The sequence below is a fragment of the Equus caballus genome, chromosome 22 (assembly GCF_041296265.1).
Source record: "Equus caballus isolate H_3958 breed thoroughbred chromosome 22, TB-T2T, whole genome shotgun sequence".
Classification (NCBI taxonomy): Eukaryota; Metazoa; Chordata; class Mammalia; order Perissodactyla; family Equidae; genus Equus; species Equus caballus.
In genome coordinates, this window is record NC_091705.1 from 37,298,950 (window position 1) to 37,318,837 (window position 19,888).

Sequence of the window (19,888 nt, forward strand, 5' to 3'; positions counted from 1 at the left end):
TAGACTTTGATGCTTTTTAACGTTTCTACGGGTGCTTAGCCCACCCTCCAGCAGGTACATGATGTTAAGAGTCCTTTCTTATTGGGCTTCAATATATATGCTCTCATTCGTTATTTGTGTTATTGTCATCCTGAAATCGATAATGACTTTTGGAGATTATTTGAAGAGAGAAATTCTGTTAGTAGACATGTAACTGGTAGGGATATGGAAACATTATTTTTAAAGAAAAGATTGTTTGGCATTTAAAGTTACTTAGGCTAGGAGTGGAATTATAATCGCTGAAGAATAACAAGCTGTGAGCTCAGAAAAGGAAACAAAAGAATGGAAATAGCAAGGACTGAGCCACAGACCAACCTGCAGTAAAGACGATGACCCATCCCGGAAGTCTTATGAGTCAGACTTGCCATGTCATGTTGCTGAGATCGTGTAGTTAGAGATCGTCTGCTCCAACCTCTTTGCTTTTAGAGAAGGAAATCTAGCTAAGATGGGTTTTTCCCTTAATACATCTTAACTCTCTCTCTCTTCCACCTTCAGTACCTTTTCTTTGAAAAACTAATTGAGTGCTTTTTATCAGGTTTTACGTTTGTACATTGTTAATTTTTGTAATGTTAGTGACACAGGTAAACCCGTTGTAGCTTATGTTTCTTGGTAGTGATGGACAGGGCCAACTTCAGTATTATAGGGGGAAGTGTCTTGTCACTTTAAGTTTTTTATTCTGCAGGCACTCTAGGAGTATCTGTCTTGTGGTTGACCCAGGTTACCATTCCCTGTATCATTCATTGCTTGCCTTGTGCCACTTTCTGTAGCAGCTTTGCTGCTCTCAGCCATTTGGTTACCAGGTGACTAATGTCGTCAGCTCTTAATTTTTAACATTTCTTCTATCTTTCTTTCTTCTCTGAGGCAGATAGAAAGAACGGATTAGAAGAGAATGGGGCACATGCTGTGATCATCTCTCCCTTACATCTTTATTGCTTATTAATTAAGTTTATATCAGATTTTATTTCTGCTCTGTGCACACACCCCTCTAATTCCCCACTGCTTATCTTAATCCAGTACTTCATGACTTTTAGCCCCTCAAGGGGGCTAAAAACTTTGTTTCTCTCTTCTTCCTCTCTCTTTCTCTGCTGCTGATATTTTCATTATGTGGCAAGGGACAGCCTTAGGTGTAAATAACACTTTTGATGCAGAGATATTTACATCTTTCAAAGAACAATTAGACCACAAATCCAGAAGCAAAAAGAAAACGTAAAAAAGAACCAGCACTCTGTGCTTTACCTAGTACCTTTGAAGGTACTTGGATCTCCTCTTCAGAATCTTGCTTTTCATCCTCACAGTGAACATAGGAATACATGAGGCATGATTATCCCTAGTTTTTACAGATCATAAGCTGTTTACGGGTGACAAAAGTTTACCTTTTAGAGGAGTTGAGATTCAGCTCTCAAATTTGATTTCGGCAAAGCCCTATTGTCTTTTATTGTATCACAGTAAATCAGCTGAAGGATCCAAACCCTTGAGTTTTAATTTTGATAGGCAGCTTGAAGCCACTCTATTTCTGGAATATGAATACTCAAGTGAAAAAAGATATGTCAGAAAGACACAAAAGTGTTCTTCAATGTATTTACACCCTTGTGCCATGTCCCCTCACCCTCACCCCCCGCATCTTCTCTGTAGTTTAGGAAAATTGTGGAATTGGTCCAAAGTACAGCTAATGGGATGGGGAGGAAAAGAGAACTGGAGTTGGGAAAAGGAACAACGGGACTGGTGGTGGTGATAGTAAAAAAGAAAGAGCAAGGAGTTTGTAATAAAATAGTCTCATACAAGTTTTTATAGTGATTTGAAGCTTATAGTGTAGAAAGTGGAAACAAGACAAGTGCGCAGGAGTAGCGTGTTGTGTGTAGAATGTTGTAAAAGCATACAGGTGCATTAGGATAAAGAAGGGAAATTTTTTTCTAATTGGGGGGCGGGAATGGTTTCTCAAGAGGTGACAGTTGAGCTTGATCTTGAAGGATGAATAGGAGTATTCTAGATAGAAGACAGATGAAAGGGAGATTTAAAAATAAATTAATGACTTCAGGTTAAAAACAAAATCAGAAATATTTCAATGATCATCCTTTGTCAAAATCTCTTTTAGCATAGGTCATTTGGGTGGCTGCCGATAGTGGCTGTGGTGGAATGAAGTGATGGAGGTGGAATGATGTGATGAGGAAGAAGCATGACTGGTAGTATGTTGTTTAGAATGAAGCCGAAGTCAGGTTTATGAAGCTCAAGTTTAGGTCTGTTCTTGTGTGTGAGGTGGATTCACTGCATTAAATTGTAGGAGTCAGTATAACATTTCAAACAACTAAAGAATCACCCAGCTTTTTAGCATGCTGTCAGAAGAGGGTAATTTGCTTTAGATGAAATTGGTTTGCGTAACTCCCTCTGCATAGAGTGTATTTGTGAACTTCAACTCTGTTCATGTAGTTGTTGAGAAGGCTCTTGGCAACAAGCTTCCAGTTGCAACTAACACCTGCCTTGCTAATTGGTCTGCCCAGTTCTGGTGCTAGAGCCTCTGGGGAACTTGTGTTGGAATTGACTTCATCACGGTTAAACCGGAGCATAAATGTGAAGAGGCTCTGGGATCAGCCCATTGATTGGCAATGAGAAGGCAAGACATACAAAGGGAGAAGAGAGAATGAAACCTTGTGGATAAAATAGCTGTTAATTTACATTCAGACGCTTTTCAGCTCAACTTACATGTTAAAAATAGGATGTTTTACTTTATTGCTCTCTGCTAGCCCCTTTCCAAGTTTGCTGGCATTATAAACTAAGGCAGAGGAAAAGAATGACCAAGCTAGTTTCTTGTTGACATTACTTATGTGCTTTTCCTCTTCTTTTTTAAAAAAACTTTAGGCTGGTAGGTTTTTCCTATCGCCTGTGTTCCCACTCTATACAGTGCCTTCATTTTAACACTTACCAAGTGACGTTGTTGTAATTGTTGGTATGTTTTCCTCTTCTGCTGGTCCGAGAGTTCTAGCAGTGTGTGGTGCCATTCCTCTCTATTTCCTGGACCTACAGTGGTTCTGAGCATGCAAGTTTTTGAGCTGGAAAGGAATTAAACTGAAAAGTGGATTGCATTAGGTGGTTTATACTTTATCCCACTAAACATGACAGATTATCAGCAACAAAAGAAAAGGATATCATGGAACTTTCCTTCTCTTTTCCCTCCTCCTGGTCTCCTTTCAGCTCTTATCCTCTTTACTAGGGTTGAGTTAAACCACAAAGGAGGACACGTTCATTGGGAAAGTTATCCAGTTGATGCGGAAGCTTTCCTAGTGGTTCCATGTTTAGGGACTTTCTACCCTCCGCCTTCCCCAGTCCTGTAAAGACACACAGGTAATAGTTCATTCAGTTCTTTCCTCCATGGTGCTGGTTCTTTTGGAGCTGTTCAACAGATTGAAATAAAACCTTTAACTTGGTATTTTAGGAAATATCTTGTAGGGATTAAGCCTTTAGACTGACTAGTGATAACTATACTAAATTGTCCTGAGTAAGAGTGTCAGCTTGGAAGTTGAGTTTTGGATAGTGCCTTTGTGTATGAATGTCTCAAATTTTTCCCAAGGGCAGTTTTTTTCCCTAATTGGCTTGAGCAGTCTCTGTTTTTACATAGTGCTTCAAGCACTTTTCAGTAAATCAATTCAAATCCACAGTTGTTTTTTGAAACATTTCCTTAAGTTACTGTGATTCTCAGGAGACGCCCAGAAACACTCCCTAATTAGTGTATTTAATCATACCTTGTATAAGTCAGGCAAACAAGCCTGAGGAGTAAACTGAATTACTGGTGGGATAGTCAAGAGTTCTTGGCCCCAGCGTTTAATCTTAGAAAACCCAAGAATAAAAATACGTGAGAGACTATTTTAGGATATAGTTTGTACTTTTCTGACCTCAAGTTTTTTCTTGCTGTGTGAGCCACTGATTGTTCATCTCAAGTGGAAATAAGGGTCCTGTTAATAGACCAACTCAGAGGGCCGTTTATCCGGAGACTTGTCGAGTGCTGGTTAGTTTTTAGGGGCTTGAGGGGAATAGCAGCGTTTAGTACCTGCTGGGCTTGAGCAGCTCCTTCCCTCTGTCCCTAATGCTGCGTGCCCCTAAGCCCTGGACCTACTAACTTCTCAGTGTTCTTGGGGATGAGCTGAGAAATTTTCTGGCTAACTAGCTGGAGGGGGTGTGATTCAACAGTTTAAATGGTTTATTATTATTTTGGGGGGGGGCATAAAATGCCCAAGGAATATTTGATGCGTAGTTTGTTGGTTATAAAGTCTGAAAATATTGTAGTCGCAGCTCTGCCATCCAGTGTCTGTATATGCTCTAGTGGGAAGTTATTTAGCTATTTTCTTATCTGTAAAATGAGAAGAATAATACCTACATTGAGAGTAGAGAGAAATTACACAAAGTATGTGACATGCCCAGCACTGTACTGCCACAGAAGTTATCCCCTTCCATCTCTCTCATTAATTTAGGAAAAGGAAAATATTTTAGTTGGTCTCTGCCAATTGAGATTTACTGGGTAATCTGTCTCCTTCCCATTTTGTCAAGGCATGGCTTCTCTTAGCTGCCCTCTTTCCCCCCTATTTGCTGGCATAATAGACACTAGCATTGTTGATTGATGTCTTTTCCTTTTGGACAGGGAGTACTTCCTGTATCCTTGTCCATCTGACTAGTTTGTTGTACATAATGAAAATTTCCCCTCTTGTCTTAATCACAAATAACCAGAAGGAAAGCTAGTTAAAGCTGCTAAGCCATATATGAACATTTTCATGGCTTTTGAGCTGGCAGGTATAATTTATTGCTGCTTTTTAGCCAGAATTTGAGTTTAGGAATGTTCATTTTTTCTAGCAGTTTATTGTATTCTTTGAATGTCTAAGCTTAGACATGTACCATAGCTTGATTGTTATGTATAGAAAGGCCGATAGTATTTGTATGAGAGATTCTATCCAGTTGCTATAAGATTCGTGCTCATTTTAAATCTGATTTATTATGGATCTACTTCTGACTTTTCCAAATAACACATGAATAAGTAACATTAGAATTGCAGCAATTTAGAGTAACTTTCAGTGCTAGGAAAATCTAATGTCTCCTATTCCTCTTTATTATATTTTTAAAGAAGTAGTACTACTCACTGGCTAGTTTGCCATTCAATTTAAAAACCTGTGAATGAAACAAATATTAAACCAGTTGTATTGAGACATAACTAAAATTATTTTCCTTCTGTACTTAAGGAATCACTCTTTTTCTTTTTAAATATGAAAATTGGAAATTAAAACCGAACATACTTTTAAAACTTTTTTATTTGGAAATAATTTTAAAGTTAAAGCAAAGTAGCAAGAAAAACAATAGTACAAAGAATTTAAAAGTTTCTCCTCCACCAAGATTCACCCAATGTCAACATTTTGCCACCCTTCCTTCTCCTTTCTCTCCCTCCTTTCTCTTATTTATTTCTCACTCACTCACTTATAATATATTCTTCCCCTCCCCCCAATAGAAGGGTCATTTGCATACATAATGGCCCCTTTGCCCTGAGTACTAGGAATAGGGATAATCTCTTAAATAACCACAGTACGGAAATCAACTTCAGTAAATTTAACATTGATAAAGTACTTTATCTATTGTCCATATTCTAGTTTTGTCAGCTGATCCAATAATGTTCTTTATAGCATTTTCCCGTCTAGTGCAAGATCCAGTATAGGATCAAATATTGCGTTTAATTGTCATTTCTCTTCAGCTTCCTTTAATCTGGAAGATTTACAGACTTTGTCTTTTATGGTATTTGAAGAATATAGTATTCCTGGCATTGTGGGATCTGAATATGCTTCAAAATCATAATATTGAGTCACTATTTTTTTTTTTTTTTGAGGAAGATCAGCCCTGAGCTAACACCTGCTGCCAATCCTCCTCTTTTTGCTGAAGAAGACTGGCCCTGAGTTAACATCCGTTCCCATCTTCCTCTACTTTATATGTGGGACGCCTGCCACAGCATGGCTTGCCAAGCGGTGCCATGTGTGCACCTGGGATCTGAACCGGCGAACCCCAGACTGCTGAAGCGGATTGTGTGACCTTAACCACTGTGCCGCTGGGCCGGTCCCTTGAGTCACTATTAATCAAAGTTATTTTCAGTCATTTTTTCTTGTTTCACTTATGTTGTGAGGAAAAAAAAAAGCTACCACCAAGTCTTTAAAACATCTCAGCTTTTCAGCCTTTTCATTCTACTACCAAAATTATAGGTAGAATGAATTTTGTTGGTATTTAATCCATACCTAGAACATTTGTAAAGACAGTGTCAACATCTAGAACTCCTGGGGCCGTCCTGGTGGCGCAGCGGTTGAGTTCAAATGTTCCGCTTTGGTGGCCCGGGGTCGGCCAGCTCAGATCCTAGGTTTGGACATGCCGCCGCTTGTCTAGCCATGCTGTGGTAGGCATCCCACATAAAAAGTAGAAGATGGGCACAGATGTTAGCTTAGGGCCAGTCTCCCTCAGCAAAAAGAGGAGGATTGGCAGCAGATGTTAGTTCAGGGCTAATCTTCCTCCAAAAACAAAACAAAACAAAAAAAAACCCAGAACTCCTGATTAATGATCATGTGATTTTGATGCTTTTAAAGCTACATATTTTAAAGTTTGATTAGCATCTAGTGTGAAATTTTGCCTTTTTATTAATTTCTCACCTCCTGGTGGTATTGTGCCACCTAGTGGAATTTTATGGCCTTCAATATATGGCTCAGAATCTAGATGGAATGCAAAATGCATTTTAACATATTAAGAAACAGTAGTTTGGAATGTTTGAACTTCTTGGGTGACTTGGACTTCTTTAGAACAATCATTGTCTTCCTAAACAAGAATTCAGAACAAATAAATTCTTAGTAAGTGAAGTCTTAGTAGATGTCTTAACATGAGCTACTGAGTGTTAAAAATCTGCTTTTTTCAAACAAGAAATACCCTACATTTATTTTCTTTATCTATGAAATTTTAACCAAAGCGTATTATATTTCCATCAGTTAATATTAAACTAATTGTTGCGATGGGGATCTTGTAAAAATCTCCATTTCCCCTCGTAGGTCTTATTGTTGTACCTCTACTTTCTAAGCAGAATATATTGGAGTTTACATGTTATTTACACAATCTAGGTTTATTTTGGAGTAACAGAATAAAAACACACTTTATGATAAATATTAATTGAATGGTCGACAGGAAAAAATGTGCTACCTTGAAAATAGCCTGAAGATAGTTTAGCCTTTATCATTTGAAGATTTCTTGCCAGATGGCAAGATGAGCTCTTATTTGTGCTTACTTGGCTATAAATAAAATTTAGGATTTTATCAATTGGAGAGGTAGCGGTCTCTTTTTCTTGTTATTAAATGTGAAGAAGATGCCTTATTCCTTGAGAGGTATTCAATGTACATGTTTTTAGTAGGACTTGAGAAACATTTCTCTCTTGGGGTTGGTCATTCTGCATAATGAAACTGGAATATGACCTCTGAGGTTGTCTTCAGGATAGTCATTTGTGATAAAGAATATTGAGAATTATCTAACCATGAAGGGGAAGTAGTTCTGAATCACAAGATGCAGGTCATTCAAGCATACAATACCTTTTTAGAGTCACAGATATTATATAATGTTTTAATCTTATTTTTTCTTAGTTGCTGATGTATATTCACGATGAGTGGATTAGGAGAAAACTCCTTGGATCCACTGGCCCCTGATTCACGAAAACGAAAATTGCCGTGTGATACCCCAGGACAAGGGTAGGAATTTATTTCCTGATGCTTCACCAAGATCTCCTCCTCCTACCCTATTTTTTTGGTTTAAGCTAACATTTGGACTTTCTGTTATTTACATTCTCTGGTTAGATTTTTGTGTGTGTATGTGAGGAAGATTGGCCCTGAGCTAACATCTGTTGCCAGTCTTCCCCTGCTTTGTATATGGGACGCTGCCACAGCATGGCTTGATGAGTGGTGTGCAGATCTGCACCCGGGATCCAAGCCTGCAAACCCTGGGCTGGCCCCAGCTGTTTTTGTTTTTGTCTTTGCTGAAATAGTGTGGTTTTGCTGTGTGGTAAGTAGAGTGGTGCAGTGATGAGATGGATGTCCGTGTGATGTCCACCAATAAAGATAGAAGCGAGAATGTTATCCAACAGTCTGTGATGCTGTAAGACGCATTTCTCAGTGGAGGAAGTAGGAGTTAGGAATAGATAAGCAAGATTATTACAAGTAAGAATCTTTACTATCCTTTCAGAACATGTTATAAGTTGATATTTTGGCATTTGTGAGGTTTCATCATTCTTTTCCTAAATGGAGTGAGAAGTTTAAAAAGTTGCAATAAAATAACTGCATGTTACGCAGTGATACTGTGTAGCCTTTTTAGTATTTACCAAGGTCAGTATCATTTCAATTTTAATGTGATAGTTGCAGAATAAAAAAAAACAATTTACAATTCATAAAACCTCACCATTAATGAGTAGCGACCACTTTTTTGGTTATTATTTGTTAGTTGTTTTTCTCCATGAGGTAAAGGCTGTTTATATTTATTGCCATTTTCCAGATGATGAAACTGAGACTAACTGCCCACGGTCATTCCACTAACCCAAAGGTGGACTTGAATTTAGGTTTGCATGAATTTCTACTATGTTATACTGCATCTCCAAGATAGTGTTTGATAGTTTCTACTGGCTGAGTTTAGTTTGTTTACATATGAAGGAAACAGTGTTGTATAGGGACTTCTTTTGCTCACAACTTTTGTGATAGGTATACTTATGGCTTTCTCCCCCCCCCCCCCCCCCAGTCTTACCTGCAGTGGTGAAAAGTGGAGACGGGAGCAGGAGAGTAAATACATTGAAGAATTGGCTGAACTGATATCTGCTAATCTTAGTGATATTGACAATTTCAATGTCAAACCAGATAAATGTGCAATTTTAAAGGAAACAGTAAGACAGATACGTCAGATAAAAGAGCAAGGTAATACAAAGTAAGAACAACACACTCTTTTGGAAGGAACTTGTTACCTCTGTTTATGTTTCCTTTTTGCTGCTTCCGTTGCTTAGGTGGGGTGACTACTGTGTGGGAGTGGGCAAATGAGTTGACCGGCTTTGCTCTTACCGAGTTGAAAGAAGGCCAGTGTTGCTTACTCTTTCACATGTTAGTTCCCTTTCAGGAAGTCATGGGACAGTACATTTATTAGTAAAAGAGAATTTAGAGTATCTTCTGCCCCCCTGGGTAACTTGGAAGTTTAATTTTAACATTTGAAAATTGTAGCATCATTTTCTTATGAGGAAATGTCTTGCTTATATCCACATGCACGTGTGTGTCTCTTTGTGTCTGTTCTGGGGTCTATTCCAAGGTGGACGTAACTCATATATGTGCTGTTTGTAGTACTGCCTTGTGTCTTTCCAGGAAAAGCTATTTCCAATGATGACGATGTTCAGAAAGCTGACGTGTCTTCTACAGGACAGGGAGTTATTGATAAAGACTCCTTAGGACCACTTTTACTTCAGGCAAGTATAAGGTTTCAGCCAGCCAGTAAGCTCTGTTGATTACGAAAAAAATGATTGAAATTTTGGTTAGGAAATGAAAGCAAAAAGAAAATGTTTCTTTCTATGAGACAGAATTCAGTATTCTGAATATGATAGAAAAATGCTTTTATATTTACAATATATATAATTCAGGAGGCCCTGTGTGCTCTTACCCCCCCCCCCCCCCCCGCCCGCACCTCCACTTATAAAAATAGAGTGCAAACTGAGAAAGCAAACAGAAAAATACAAAGAAGCAAGAGAGGAAAGGTAACCCATAATTTTGCAAACGTAATATTTGGGGCATATTTAGCTCAGACTTTTTTTTTTTTTTTTTGAGGAAGATCAGCCCTAAGCTAACATCTGCTGCCAATCCTCCTCCGCCCTTTTTTTTTTTTTATTTTGCTGAGGAAGACTGGCCCTGAGCTAACATCTGTGCCCATCTTCTTCTACTTTATATGTGGGACACCTGCCACTGCATGGCCTGATGAGTGGTACCATGTCCGAACCTGGGATCCGAACCGGTGAACCCTGGGCCCCCAAAGCAGAATGTGTGCACTTAACTGCTGTGCCACCGGGCTGGCCCCTGGCTCAGACTGTTTTGAACATTTTTGCCTGATGGATTATATGATGCCCTACTGTTTTATATTCTTGAGGAGTTTTTTAAGACTTAAAAATGTGCGTTGTTTTGTAAGTAGTTGTCTTAAATTCATCTGACTAACCTGTAGCACTTACAGAATGTTTCTCTTACTTTAAGGCAGGGTCTGAAGCCCTTCATAAAGTTAACTTGTCCACTTTTTGTTTTGATTAGTTTGGTCCAACAACTTTTTATGATCATTTCAGCTCTTCTTCATAAATGCTCATTAAGGAGTAGGGTAGTTCCTGTAGCTGGACTTGTTATCAAATGGAAAAACAGGAAACACTAAGGATCGTTTTCTTACTTTTAAAAGCTCCTTTGAAGAGGTGATTCTTCAAAATATTAGAGTAGACATTAATTCAGATTTTATGTTGAGTGTATTTGTCTTTTTTTCAGATTCTTTTTATTTTTCATAAAACCCTGTAGTAATGGTGCTAATGTTAATAGAAATGGTGGCTGATAGTTCTTTGCAGTAATTGTTAAATGAACATTAATTTTTTTACATTCTGCTTTATGCTAAGGTTGGTGTCTTAGTCTTCTAGGGCTCCCATAACAAAAGACAGCGGGGGGGCTTAAACACCAGGCCTGCCTTTCTCACGGTTCTGAAGCCTGGAAGTCTCAAGGTGGCAGCAGGTTTCATTTCTCCTGAGACCTATCTCCTTGGCTTGTAGATGGCTGCCTTCTCCTTGTGTCTTCACATGGTCTTTTCTCTGTGTGAGTGCATTCCTGGTGTCTCTCTCTCTCTCTCTCTCCTTATAAGAACACCGGTCCTCTTGGATTGGGGACCTACCCTAATGACCTCATTTAACCTTCATTACTTCCTGAAAGGCCCTATCTCCCAATAGAGTCACATTGAGGATTAGGGCTTCACGGTGTGAATTTGGGGGCGTAGGGGGGCGCCCTATAGTTCAGTCCCTAATAGCCAATGTTAACATATACCACTTTAGGCATTGGATGGTTTCCTGTTTGTGGTGAATCGTGATGGAAACATTGTATTTGTGTCAGAAAATGTCACACAATACCTGCAATATAAGCAAGAGGACCTGGTTAACACAAGTGTCTACAATATCTTGCATGAAGAGGACAGAAAGGATTTTCTTAAGAACTTACCCAAATCTACAGGTAGGCTTTTAATGTATATTTTCTAAATAAGTTAATTTTTTTTCTTAACCATTTCTTAGAAAAGCAAATGTACCTTTTAGGAAGTCAGGTGATCAAACTTGTGTAGAAAAGCAAGTGGCTAATAGTGAAATTTTCAAATATGACCTCGGTGAATTTAGAATTCAGTATACATTTCATGGGGCTTAAAGGTACAGTGAGTTCCAAAATATACAGTGAGATTTCTGTTGAAATTATTCTCGTGTTTTATGTATTGCCACTTTGAAATGTTAGTGTAGAAACTACTATGGAGAACATGCGTAATGAGAAAATACAGCTTAAATTCTTAATGATAGTTAAGGACTGAATTGCTAGCTTTTTAAAAACGCCTTTCAATTTGTTTTCCAAAGTTAATGGAGTTGCCTGGACAAGTGAGACCCAGAGACAAAAAAGCCATACGTTTAATTGCCGTATGTTGATGAAAACACCACATGATGTTCTGGAAGACATAAACACTAGTCCTGAAATGCGCCAGAGATATGAGACCATGCAGTGCTTTGCCCTGTCTCAGCCGCGAGCTATGATGGAGGAGGGGGAAGGTGAGGGCACACGTTTATGTGATGTGATGTCTGTCGAACAAACAGCAGCAACATTTGTAGTTTTGTAGTTTCCATTGTTGTAATTCTTCGTACTGCATGTCATGTCCTTGCTCACCTGATGAAAAGACATACCCAAAGGTTAAATATAATCCTTACTTGGTTAAATGCTTTATTGTAGATTTGCAATCCTGTATGATCTGTGTGGCACGCCGCATTACCACAGGAGAAAGAGCATTTCCATCGAACCCTGAAAGCTTTATTACTAGACATGATCTTTCAGGTAAAAGCTCTGGGTACAGATGTATAATTTTGTTCATTTTGAAAATTTTTTTAAAAGTTAACTATTTCTACAGCCTACACTCACTGTAGTGAATGCTTTGCGTGGGTTATTTCCTCTGTCTCTTATCCACTCCTAACAGAGATGTACTATAAGATGTTTGGCGTTTGAGTTGGATATATTGGGCACTTTGAAAAATAAAAGTAGAGTCACCTGACTTTCTCTACAAATAGCATTTCGAATCACAAGTTAATATTTCTTTTCTTTAACCTCAAACCCATTTTTCATAAAGAAACATGTTTTCAAAAATTTAGGTAACTTAATGAGAATTGCTGAGACTAATTCTTGACTTCAATCTGAGCTTCAGTCTTGGTCAGCCGCTTTTTGACCATGAGAGTAAAGAATTCAAGCCGGTGTAGTTGATAAGGCACAGTGATGAAATTAAACCTGATGGCAATGTTATCTGTATTTACCTTCAGGGTCACTCTTGTGGTCATCTAACCCTACATAGTGATGCCAAGGGTTTGTCACATATGCTCCATCTTGGAGATGAGGAAACAGATCCCTAGTGACAGAGACATTGGGTTATTTGTCTAAGATCATGGCTAATGAGAAGAGAATTTGCAGCTGGATCTGCTTGACATCAAAGCCTGTACTGTTTGCTTTGTGTCCACTACGTGGACCCTCAATAAGTATTTGATAAACTGGAGTGTGTTTAAATAAACTCATAACGCAGCTATAAGTATTTTATATATGTGTATTTATATACACATGTATATATATATATTACATACACATACATACGTACATAATTTACTGTAAAAGATAGCTATTTTTGTATTCATCAACCGTTTTGTCAGGCTCAGTTACTTCTCTTGAGGCTGCTTGAGATTAATTTTCACACATTAAAAAAAATTGCAAAAAACTTTCTTTGTATTCTGAATTGACAATCTGTTTACACTGATGATTGTTACTTTATATTGGAAATTCTTCTCTTTATTTATCACCTTGAGATAGTCAGACCTGGTGACAGGAATTTTTGTGTGTTACATCATCTTTTTAGAGTGGTTCTTTCTCAGCATTTGTTATGATTTGGCAGTCTTAAGTTTTCTCCATAAATAACAATACTTCAGATTTTATAACTGAAAATACTAAATAAAACATCTTTACCTAAGCAGTTTTGCAAGTAGAACCTTCAAAAATAATCTCACCAGTATTTTCCCTTATTACAAAAGGAAAACATATTTATTACGAAAGTTAGAAATTACCAGCAAGAAAAATTAAATGCTTTTGTCTGGTTAATATCTGAGAGCTATCTTAGCACAGTTATGGTTGGTACCTTCCACTTGCTGTCCATTCTTTCATAGGAGAGTTGTTGCGCTCAGCAGAATACTGTTTTTGGCCTCTGGAGAGATTTTATCCTCTGTCCCTGCTGTGTTTATTGAACTTTTTCTGAGCATCTATTTTGTGTTTGTCGTCTGGCTCTCAGAGCTAAGCATTGCCCTGGTTGAGGGCAGATCATTCTTATTTTGGGCACAGTGCACATATGTTTACTCTTTCCTGGAATGTATTTGTTCCTTTTCCCTAGTCATTGTTTTTTCCCCACTAATAAGATTTTTTTTATTTGTCACCATTTAAGGTCTGAGTTGTAAACAGATTCTTGGACTGGTGGGTCATATCCATTAGCTCTCAAAAATTAGTGCCTTTCTCATCCCCAGTAGTGTTTCCAGAACTCTCTCTCACCATGAAGCTCTGTGAGTTTTCCCAATCCAAACTTGATTTTCTTCAGCATTTTTACTTTTCTCACAAACATATCATGGAGAAGATAAGTAGATTAACAAACTTTTCCTGTGTTTTCCCCAATCTGTCTGGAATCAAATTATTGAACACTTCTTTAAAGTCATTTGTCTATGCCTCTTGAATCATGATTTCCATTATCTTCTGTATTTGGTGGACCTCTTGGTGCCGAGCATAAGAGGTTGTTTGGGTCTGAGTATTGCATTTTTTAGTAAAGCCTATGCGGAATAGACAAAAGCAACCATTGGTAGTCTTGACATCAATATCAGCTTCAATCATAGTCTGACATTTTTTGACCATGGAGCATATTTTGTCATGGAAATCCATGTCATGGATGTCGATCACATGATTTTTGCCCTGGACGTCCTCAGTAATTAGTTTGAATTTTCTAAATGCAACTTCAGCATTCTGTAGATCAGCAAAGCTCATTTCAGAAGCATACCCCTTGAGACCATCAGAGACAGTTTTGGTTCCTTGCGTTGTGACTAATGTGTTCCCAGTATTTCTTATATTGAACGTGGCTGGTGCTTTCACGTCATAACAATCTTTTGTTTGAAATGGATCAACCACTTTCTTCTTGGGCTCTCTTTTTTCCACTGTTTGTAAGGTGTTCTTGCTAACTGCCCTGGTGCTGCTCAGAAAGTGAAAAGGCTTAGCCATTTTTTAAGGGCCATCTTCATGAATTCTTTCATTTCATAGCATTTTTGAATTGTATATATTTTGTCTTTCTGGTATATTTGATGTTAAAGCAAAGGTTGTCATGGGGCGGGCCCAGTGGCATAGTGGTTAAGTTCACACAGTCAGCTTTGGCAGCCTGGGGTTCACTGGTTCGAATCCCAGGCACAGACCTACGCACTGCTTATCAAGCCACACTCTGGCTGGTGTCCCACATATAAAGTAGAGGAAGATGGGCTGAGATGTTAGCTCAGGGCCAGGCTTCCTCAGCAAAAGAAGGAGGATTGGTGGCGGATGTTAGCTCAGGGCTAATCTTCCTCAAAAAAAAAAAAGTTGTCAGAAACTTCCTTACTTGTGGAAATTAGTATTTGGTTAACTTTCCTAGTTTGGATGTTGTGTCCAAAAATGCAATCACCTCTCAGATGGAAAGAATTGTCCCTGCTAGCTGTTTAGGTAGGTGTTTTCTCTTGCTTCATAGTTGAAGGGAGAGAATATCTTCAGATGAACAATTTTCCTGGTAGATGTTATTTTTTTCTTTTAAATGAAAATCAACCTAAGGTTATCTTGACATGTTATATTCTGTACATTCACAAAGTAAAAGCAGTTGTGTGGTAACACTCTTAGTCTATACAGCAGGTGATTTAATGTGAGAATATCCTGCAGGCCTATGTCCTTAAAGAGAACAGCGCTGGGTATAGCAGAAATTGGGACCAGAGAAGGTGGAATGGAGGTTTAGTGTGTGTTTTATTCTTTATTCCTAAGCCGTGCAGTTTGCACCCGGTGAATACTTGGGGTTGGATTTAAATCTTTATTTCCTTTCAATAGGAAAAGTTGTCAATATAGATACAAATTCGCTGAGATCCTCCATGAGGCCTGGCTTTGAAGATATAATCCGAAGGTGTATCCAGAGATTTTTTAGTCTTAACGATGGGCAGTCATCGTCCCAGAAACGTCACTATCAAGAAGGTAAAGAATTTCGTGGTTGATTCTTGATCTTGTTTGTCATTGTATTTGGAATAAAGTACTAAGTATATACATGACTGTAGTAGTTGTTTTTTGTGCCTGCGGGGTAAGAAAACGGTTCTTGAACATTCTTATTTTAGCCTATTCATACTTTGGTGTAGGCCCAGTTTTTCACTGAATTTTGAAAATGTTGGACTTGAAGTTGATTTCCTTTCTCTCTTCTCCTATGTTTATTTGTTTTGCCAATTGTAGTTACTAGTCATGGGATATTTTCCCCACAGCTTATATCCACGGCCACGCAGAAACCCCAGTGTATCGATTCTCTTTGGCTGATGGAACTATAGTGACTGCACAAACAAAAAGCAAGCTCTTCCGAAACCCTGTCACAAACGACCGTCATGGCTTTGTCTCAACCCATTTTCTTCAGAGGTAATGGGAGATCACCGTGGATTCTGATATTAAATGCAGCAGCTTTCTAAAGATGTGTTATTATTAATGTAAAAAGGGAGCAAATTTAACAAGAGAAAAAGCAGGAACATTGTTGGATTTGCTGAAGTGAGTTTAGATTCTTGGATTGTATGTTTTAAGGTTATATTTTTATGTGAAAATGAGAATTTGTTCATTAAATAATTCCTGGGAAAGCTGGGGGATAAGAAGGCTAGTAGTGGGTAAAAGATCATATAAAATCTGACCATTTTGTTACCTTTTAATTTCTAATGATACATTACATTGCTCTTAGGGAATGAAGGTAGACTTTAAGAATAAAAGATAGTTACTATTGCTGTTGCTAATGGTAAATGAGCAACACAGAAAGGAGCAGAATATTCACCTGTTGATTATCTGGAGTAATTTACAAGCACCCCCAGGTTAACCTGTGGATAAATAGCAACTCCAGTGAAGCCCAGCTGAGGCTCCAGTTAACGTAGCTGCTGGCCCCTCACAGTGCTGTGGTGGCATCACTCACTCAGGTTCTGTGACTGTTAAAAATTATGTCATTAGGTTAATAAATGATCACTGTCTAGATTGTTATCGTCACTAGGCATTGGAATGGCGCCTAAGACATTAAGTTCCTGGGCACACACTTTATCTTTTTTAAAAAAAAATCTTGATTCAGGGCTTTAATGCATGCCTGTAATTTTTTTTCTTTTTAAAAGATTGGCACCTGAGCTAACAACTGTTGCCAATCTTTTTTTTTCCTGCTTTTTTTTCTCTCCCCAAATCCCCCCAGGACATAGTTGTATATTTTAGTTGTAGGTCTTTCTAGTTGTGGTGTGTGGGATGCCGCCTCACCATGGCCTAATGAGCGGTGCCATGTCTGTGCCCAGGATCCGAACCTTGGGCCGCTGAAGCAGAGTGCACGGACTTAACCACTTGGCCACGGGGCCGGCCCCATGCCTGTAATTTTTTAGTAAAAGTTTGATGTTCTGTTTCTTGCAGGGAACAGAATGGGTATAGACCAAACTCGAATCCTGTTGGACAAGGCGTTAGACCTCCAGCTGCTGGATGCAATGCTTCGGTAGGCGGCATGAGCATGTCTCCAAACCAAGGCTTACAGATGCTGAGCAGCAGGACCTATGGCTTGGCTGACCCCAGCACCACAGGGCAGATGAGTGGCGCTAGGTATGGGCCTTCCAGTAGCATGGCTTCAATGAACCCTGGGCCAGGCATGCAGTCGCCATCTTCCTACCAAAACAACAACTATGGTCTCAACATGAGCAGCCCCCCACACGGGAGTCCTGGTCTTGGCTCCAACCAACAGAATATCATGATTTCTCCTCGTAATCGTGGGAGTCCAAAGATGGCTTCACATCAGTTTTCTCCTGTGGCAGGTATTTGTGTTGGCATTTCCTTTTCTTTACTTTTCCTTTTTCAGTAATTCTTCTCTTTCCATACCACTATAATTCTTGTGAAGTTAATTCATTTTATAATGGAAACTTTGAAGAGCTCAGTGCTGTTTTGTTATAGCATTTAATAGTCTAATTCTTTTCTTAATTTTTCTCCAAATCCAGGTGTGCACTCTCCCATGGGATCTTCTGGCAATACTGGGAGCCACAACTTTTCTAGCAGCTCCCTCAGTGCTCTTCAAGCTATCAGTGACGGTGTGGGGACTTCTCTTTTATCTACTCTGTCTTCACCAGGCCCCAAATTAGATAACTCTCCCAATATGAGTATAACCCAACCAAATAAAGTGAACAGTCAGGATTCCAAGAGTCCCCTAGGCTTGTATTGTGACCAGAATCCAGTGGAGAGTTCAATATGTCAGTCAAATAGCAGAGATCACCACAGTGACAAAGAAAGTAAGGAGAGTAGTGTCGAAGGGTCGGAGAATCAAAGGGGTCCTCTAGAAAGCAAAGGTCATAAAAAATTACTGCAGTTACTTACCTGTTCTGATGACCGGGGCCATTCCTCCTTGACCAGCTCTCCCCTGGATTCAAGTTGTAAAGACTCTTCCATTAGTGTCACCAGCCCCTCTGGGGTCTCCTCTTCGACATCTGGAGGAGTGTCCTCCACATCCAGTATGCATGGGTCACTGCTGCAAGAGAAGCACCGGATTTTGCATAAGTTGCTGCAGAATGGGAATTCACCAGCTGAAGTTGCCAAGATTACCGCAGAAGCCACCGGGAAAGACACCAGTAGTACAACGTCTTGTGTGGAAGGAAATGTCAAGCAGGAGCAACTAAGTCCTAAGAAGAAGGAAAATAACGCACTGCTTAGATATCTGCTGGACAGGGATGATCCTAGCGACACCCTCTCTAAAGAGCTGCAGCCCAAGGTGGAGGGAGCGGACAGTAAGATGAGTCAGTGCAGCAGCTCCACCATTCCCAGCTCAGGTCAAGAGAAAGACTCTAAAATTAAGACAGAAACAAACGAAGAGGTAATTTGTCTTCTGTACATTCCAACTCAGCCATAATACTTCATCATTGCGTTTTTGGGTTAGAAAGACAATATATTAATACACAAATTCTTATCTTCTATTTTAAGTTTATTTCATGGAAGTGAATCTTGAGCTATGATTTCTTTGTAATTCTTTTGGGCTTCAGTAGAGTGTATTATGATGCAATTTAGAAATACCGGGCGTGTGTGTTTTAAAATGTGACTGTAACTCATTAGCAGTCAATTTGAAATTTTTCATGGAGGTGTTCACTGTTGGCATGAGGAGACTGGGTCATTAAGGGCATGGTGGAATGAAACAGGAGAAACACTTTTGTATTAAGCAGCAAAATTTTGATTTTTTTTTTAATAATGTGCTTTTTTTTTTTTTTTTTTTTTAAGATTTTATTTTTCCTTTTTCTCCCCAAAGCCCTCTGGTACATAGTTGTGTATTTTTAATTGTGGGCCCTTCTAGTTGTGGCCTGTGGGACGCTGCCTCAGCGCCACCCGATGAGCAGTGCCATGTCTGCGCCCAGGATTCGAATTGGCCAAACCTTGGGCCTCTGAAGCAGAGCGTGCGAACTTAACCACTCGGCCACGGGGCCAGCCCCCTTCCCCCCGCCCCCGCCCTTAAGAAAAAAAAAAAAAAAGATTGGCACCTGAGCTAACAACTGTTGCCAGTCTCCTTTTTGTTTTTTCCTGCTTTTTTATTTTTTTCCTCCCCAACTCCCCTGAGTATATAGTTGTATATTTTTTAGTTGTGGCGTGTGGGACGCCGCCTCAGCATGGCTTGATGAGTGGTGCCGTGTCTGCGCCCGGTGTTCCGTCCGGCAAAACCCTGGGCTGCTGAAGCAGAGTGTGGGAAATTAACCACTCGGCCATGGGGCCGGCCCCCAAAATTTTGATTTTTACCTGAAATCAAGTTTCATGTACACGATCACATTCTGTATAAAGATTTCACAAACTCTGCTTGAGGAACACTATTCTAGGAGACATTAATATGCATCTGAGAGTCTTAGAGAAGTCTTACTGTTAAGTTGTCTGTTTAACTTTGTTTAACCTGGTTTTCTCTGAATTTATTGGCCAAAATCTCTTTTTAAAGCATGCCTATGAATATTTTGTTGAACCTCAGCTTGCTGCTTTTATTATTAATGGTACTTATTTTCAGAAGGTGTGTGTAGACATCTAGGCAGACATCTCTGTCAGCTAATGATCCTGAGTAATGTTAGCTGGAAAATATCCTACAGTTTGAGAATTAAACTCCTAGTGTAAATTAAAAAATGCCCCTTTGAAAGCACCTCCAAACTCAGGGATTTATCTTAGTAGTTTTAAACTGTTGTTTCAAGGAAGAAGATTGTGGGGGGCGTCATAATAGACCAGCCTTTAAGTTGGGCATTATCGTTTCAGGTAACTAATGTATTTTACTTGTTCCCATT

General features: G+C 39.1%; 1 protein-coding gene and 1 pseudogene across 15 annotated transcripts in view; one reads left to right on the top strand and one right to left on the bottom strand.

Annotated features, from left to right (window-relative positions):
* NCOA3 (nuclear receptor coactivator 3) overlaps window positions 1-19,888 on the top strand; it is a 121,842-nt gene that overhangs the window by 83,105 nt on the left and 18,849 nt on the right. For all 15 annotated transcript variants that reach the window (XM_023626689.2, XM_023626688.2, XM_023626683.2 and 12 more), the window contains 10 exons: window positions 7,671-7,775; window positions 8,812-8,984; window positions 9,420-9,520; window positions 11,120-11,294; window positions 11,681-11,869; window positions 12,048-12,149; window positions 15,444-15,584; window positions 15,863-16,010; window positions 17,019-17,410; window positions 17,591-18,456. In XM_023626689.2, coding sequence (XP_023482457.1) covers window positions 7,690-7,775; window positions 8,812-8,984; window positions 9,420-9,520; window positions 11,120-11,294; window positions 11,681-11,869; window positions 12,048-12,149; window positions 15,444-15,584; window positions 15,863-16,010; window positions 17,019-17,410; window positions 17,591-18,456 — 2,373 coding nt within the window. In that variant the 5' untranslated portion in view covers window positions 7,671-7,689. The remainder of the gene's footprint in view (window positions 1-7,670; window positions 7,776-8,811; window positions 8,985-9,419; window positions 9,521-11,119; window positions 11,295-11,680; window positions 11,870-12,047; window positions 12,150-15,443; window positions 15,585-15,862; window positions 16,011-17,018; window positions 17,411-17,590; window positions 18,457-19,888) is intronic.
* Window positions 13,774-14,603, bottom strand: LOC102149046 (small ribosomal subunit protein eS1 pseudogene; annotated as a pseudogene).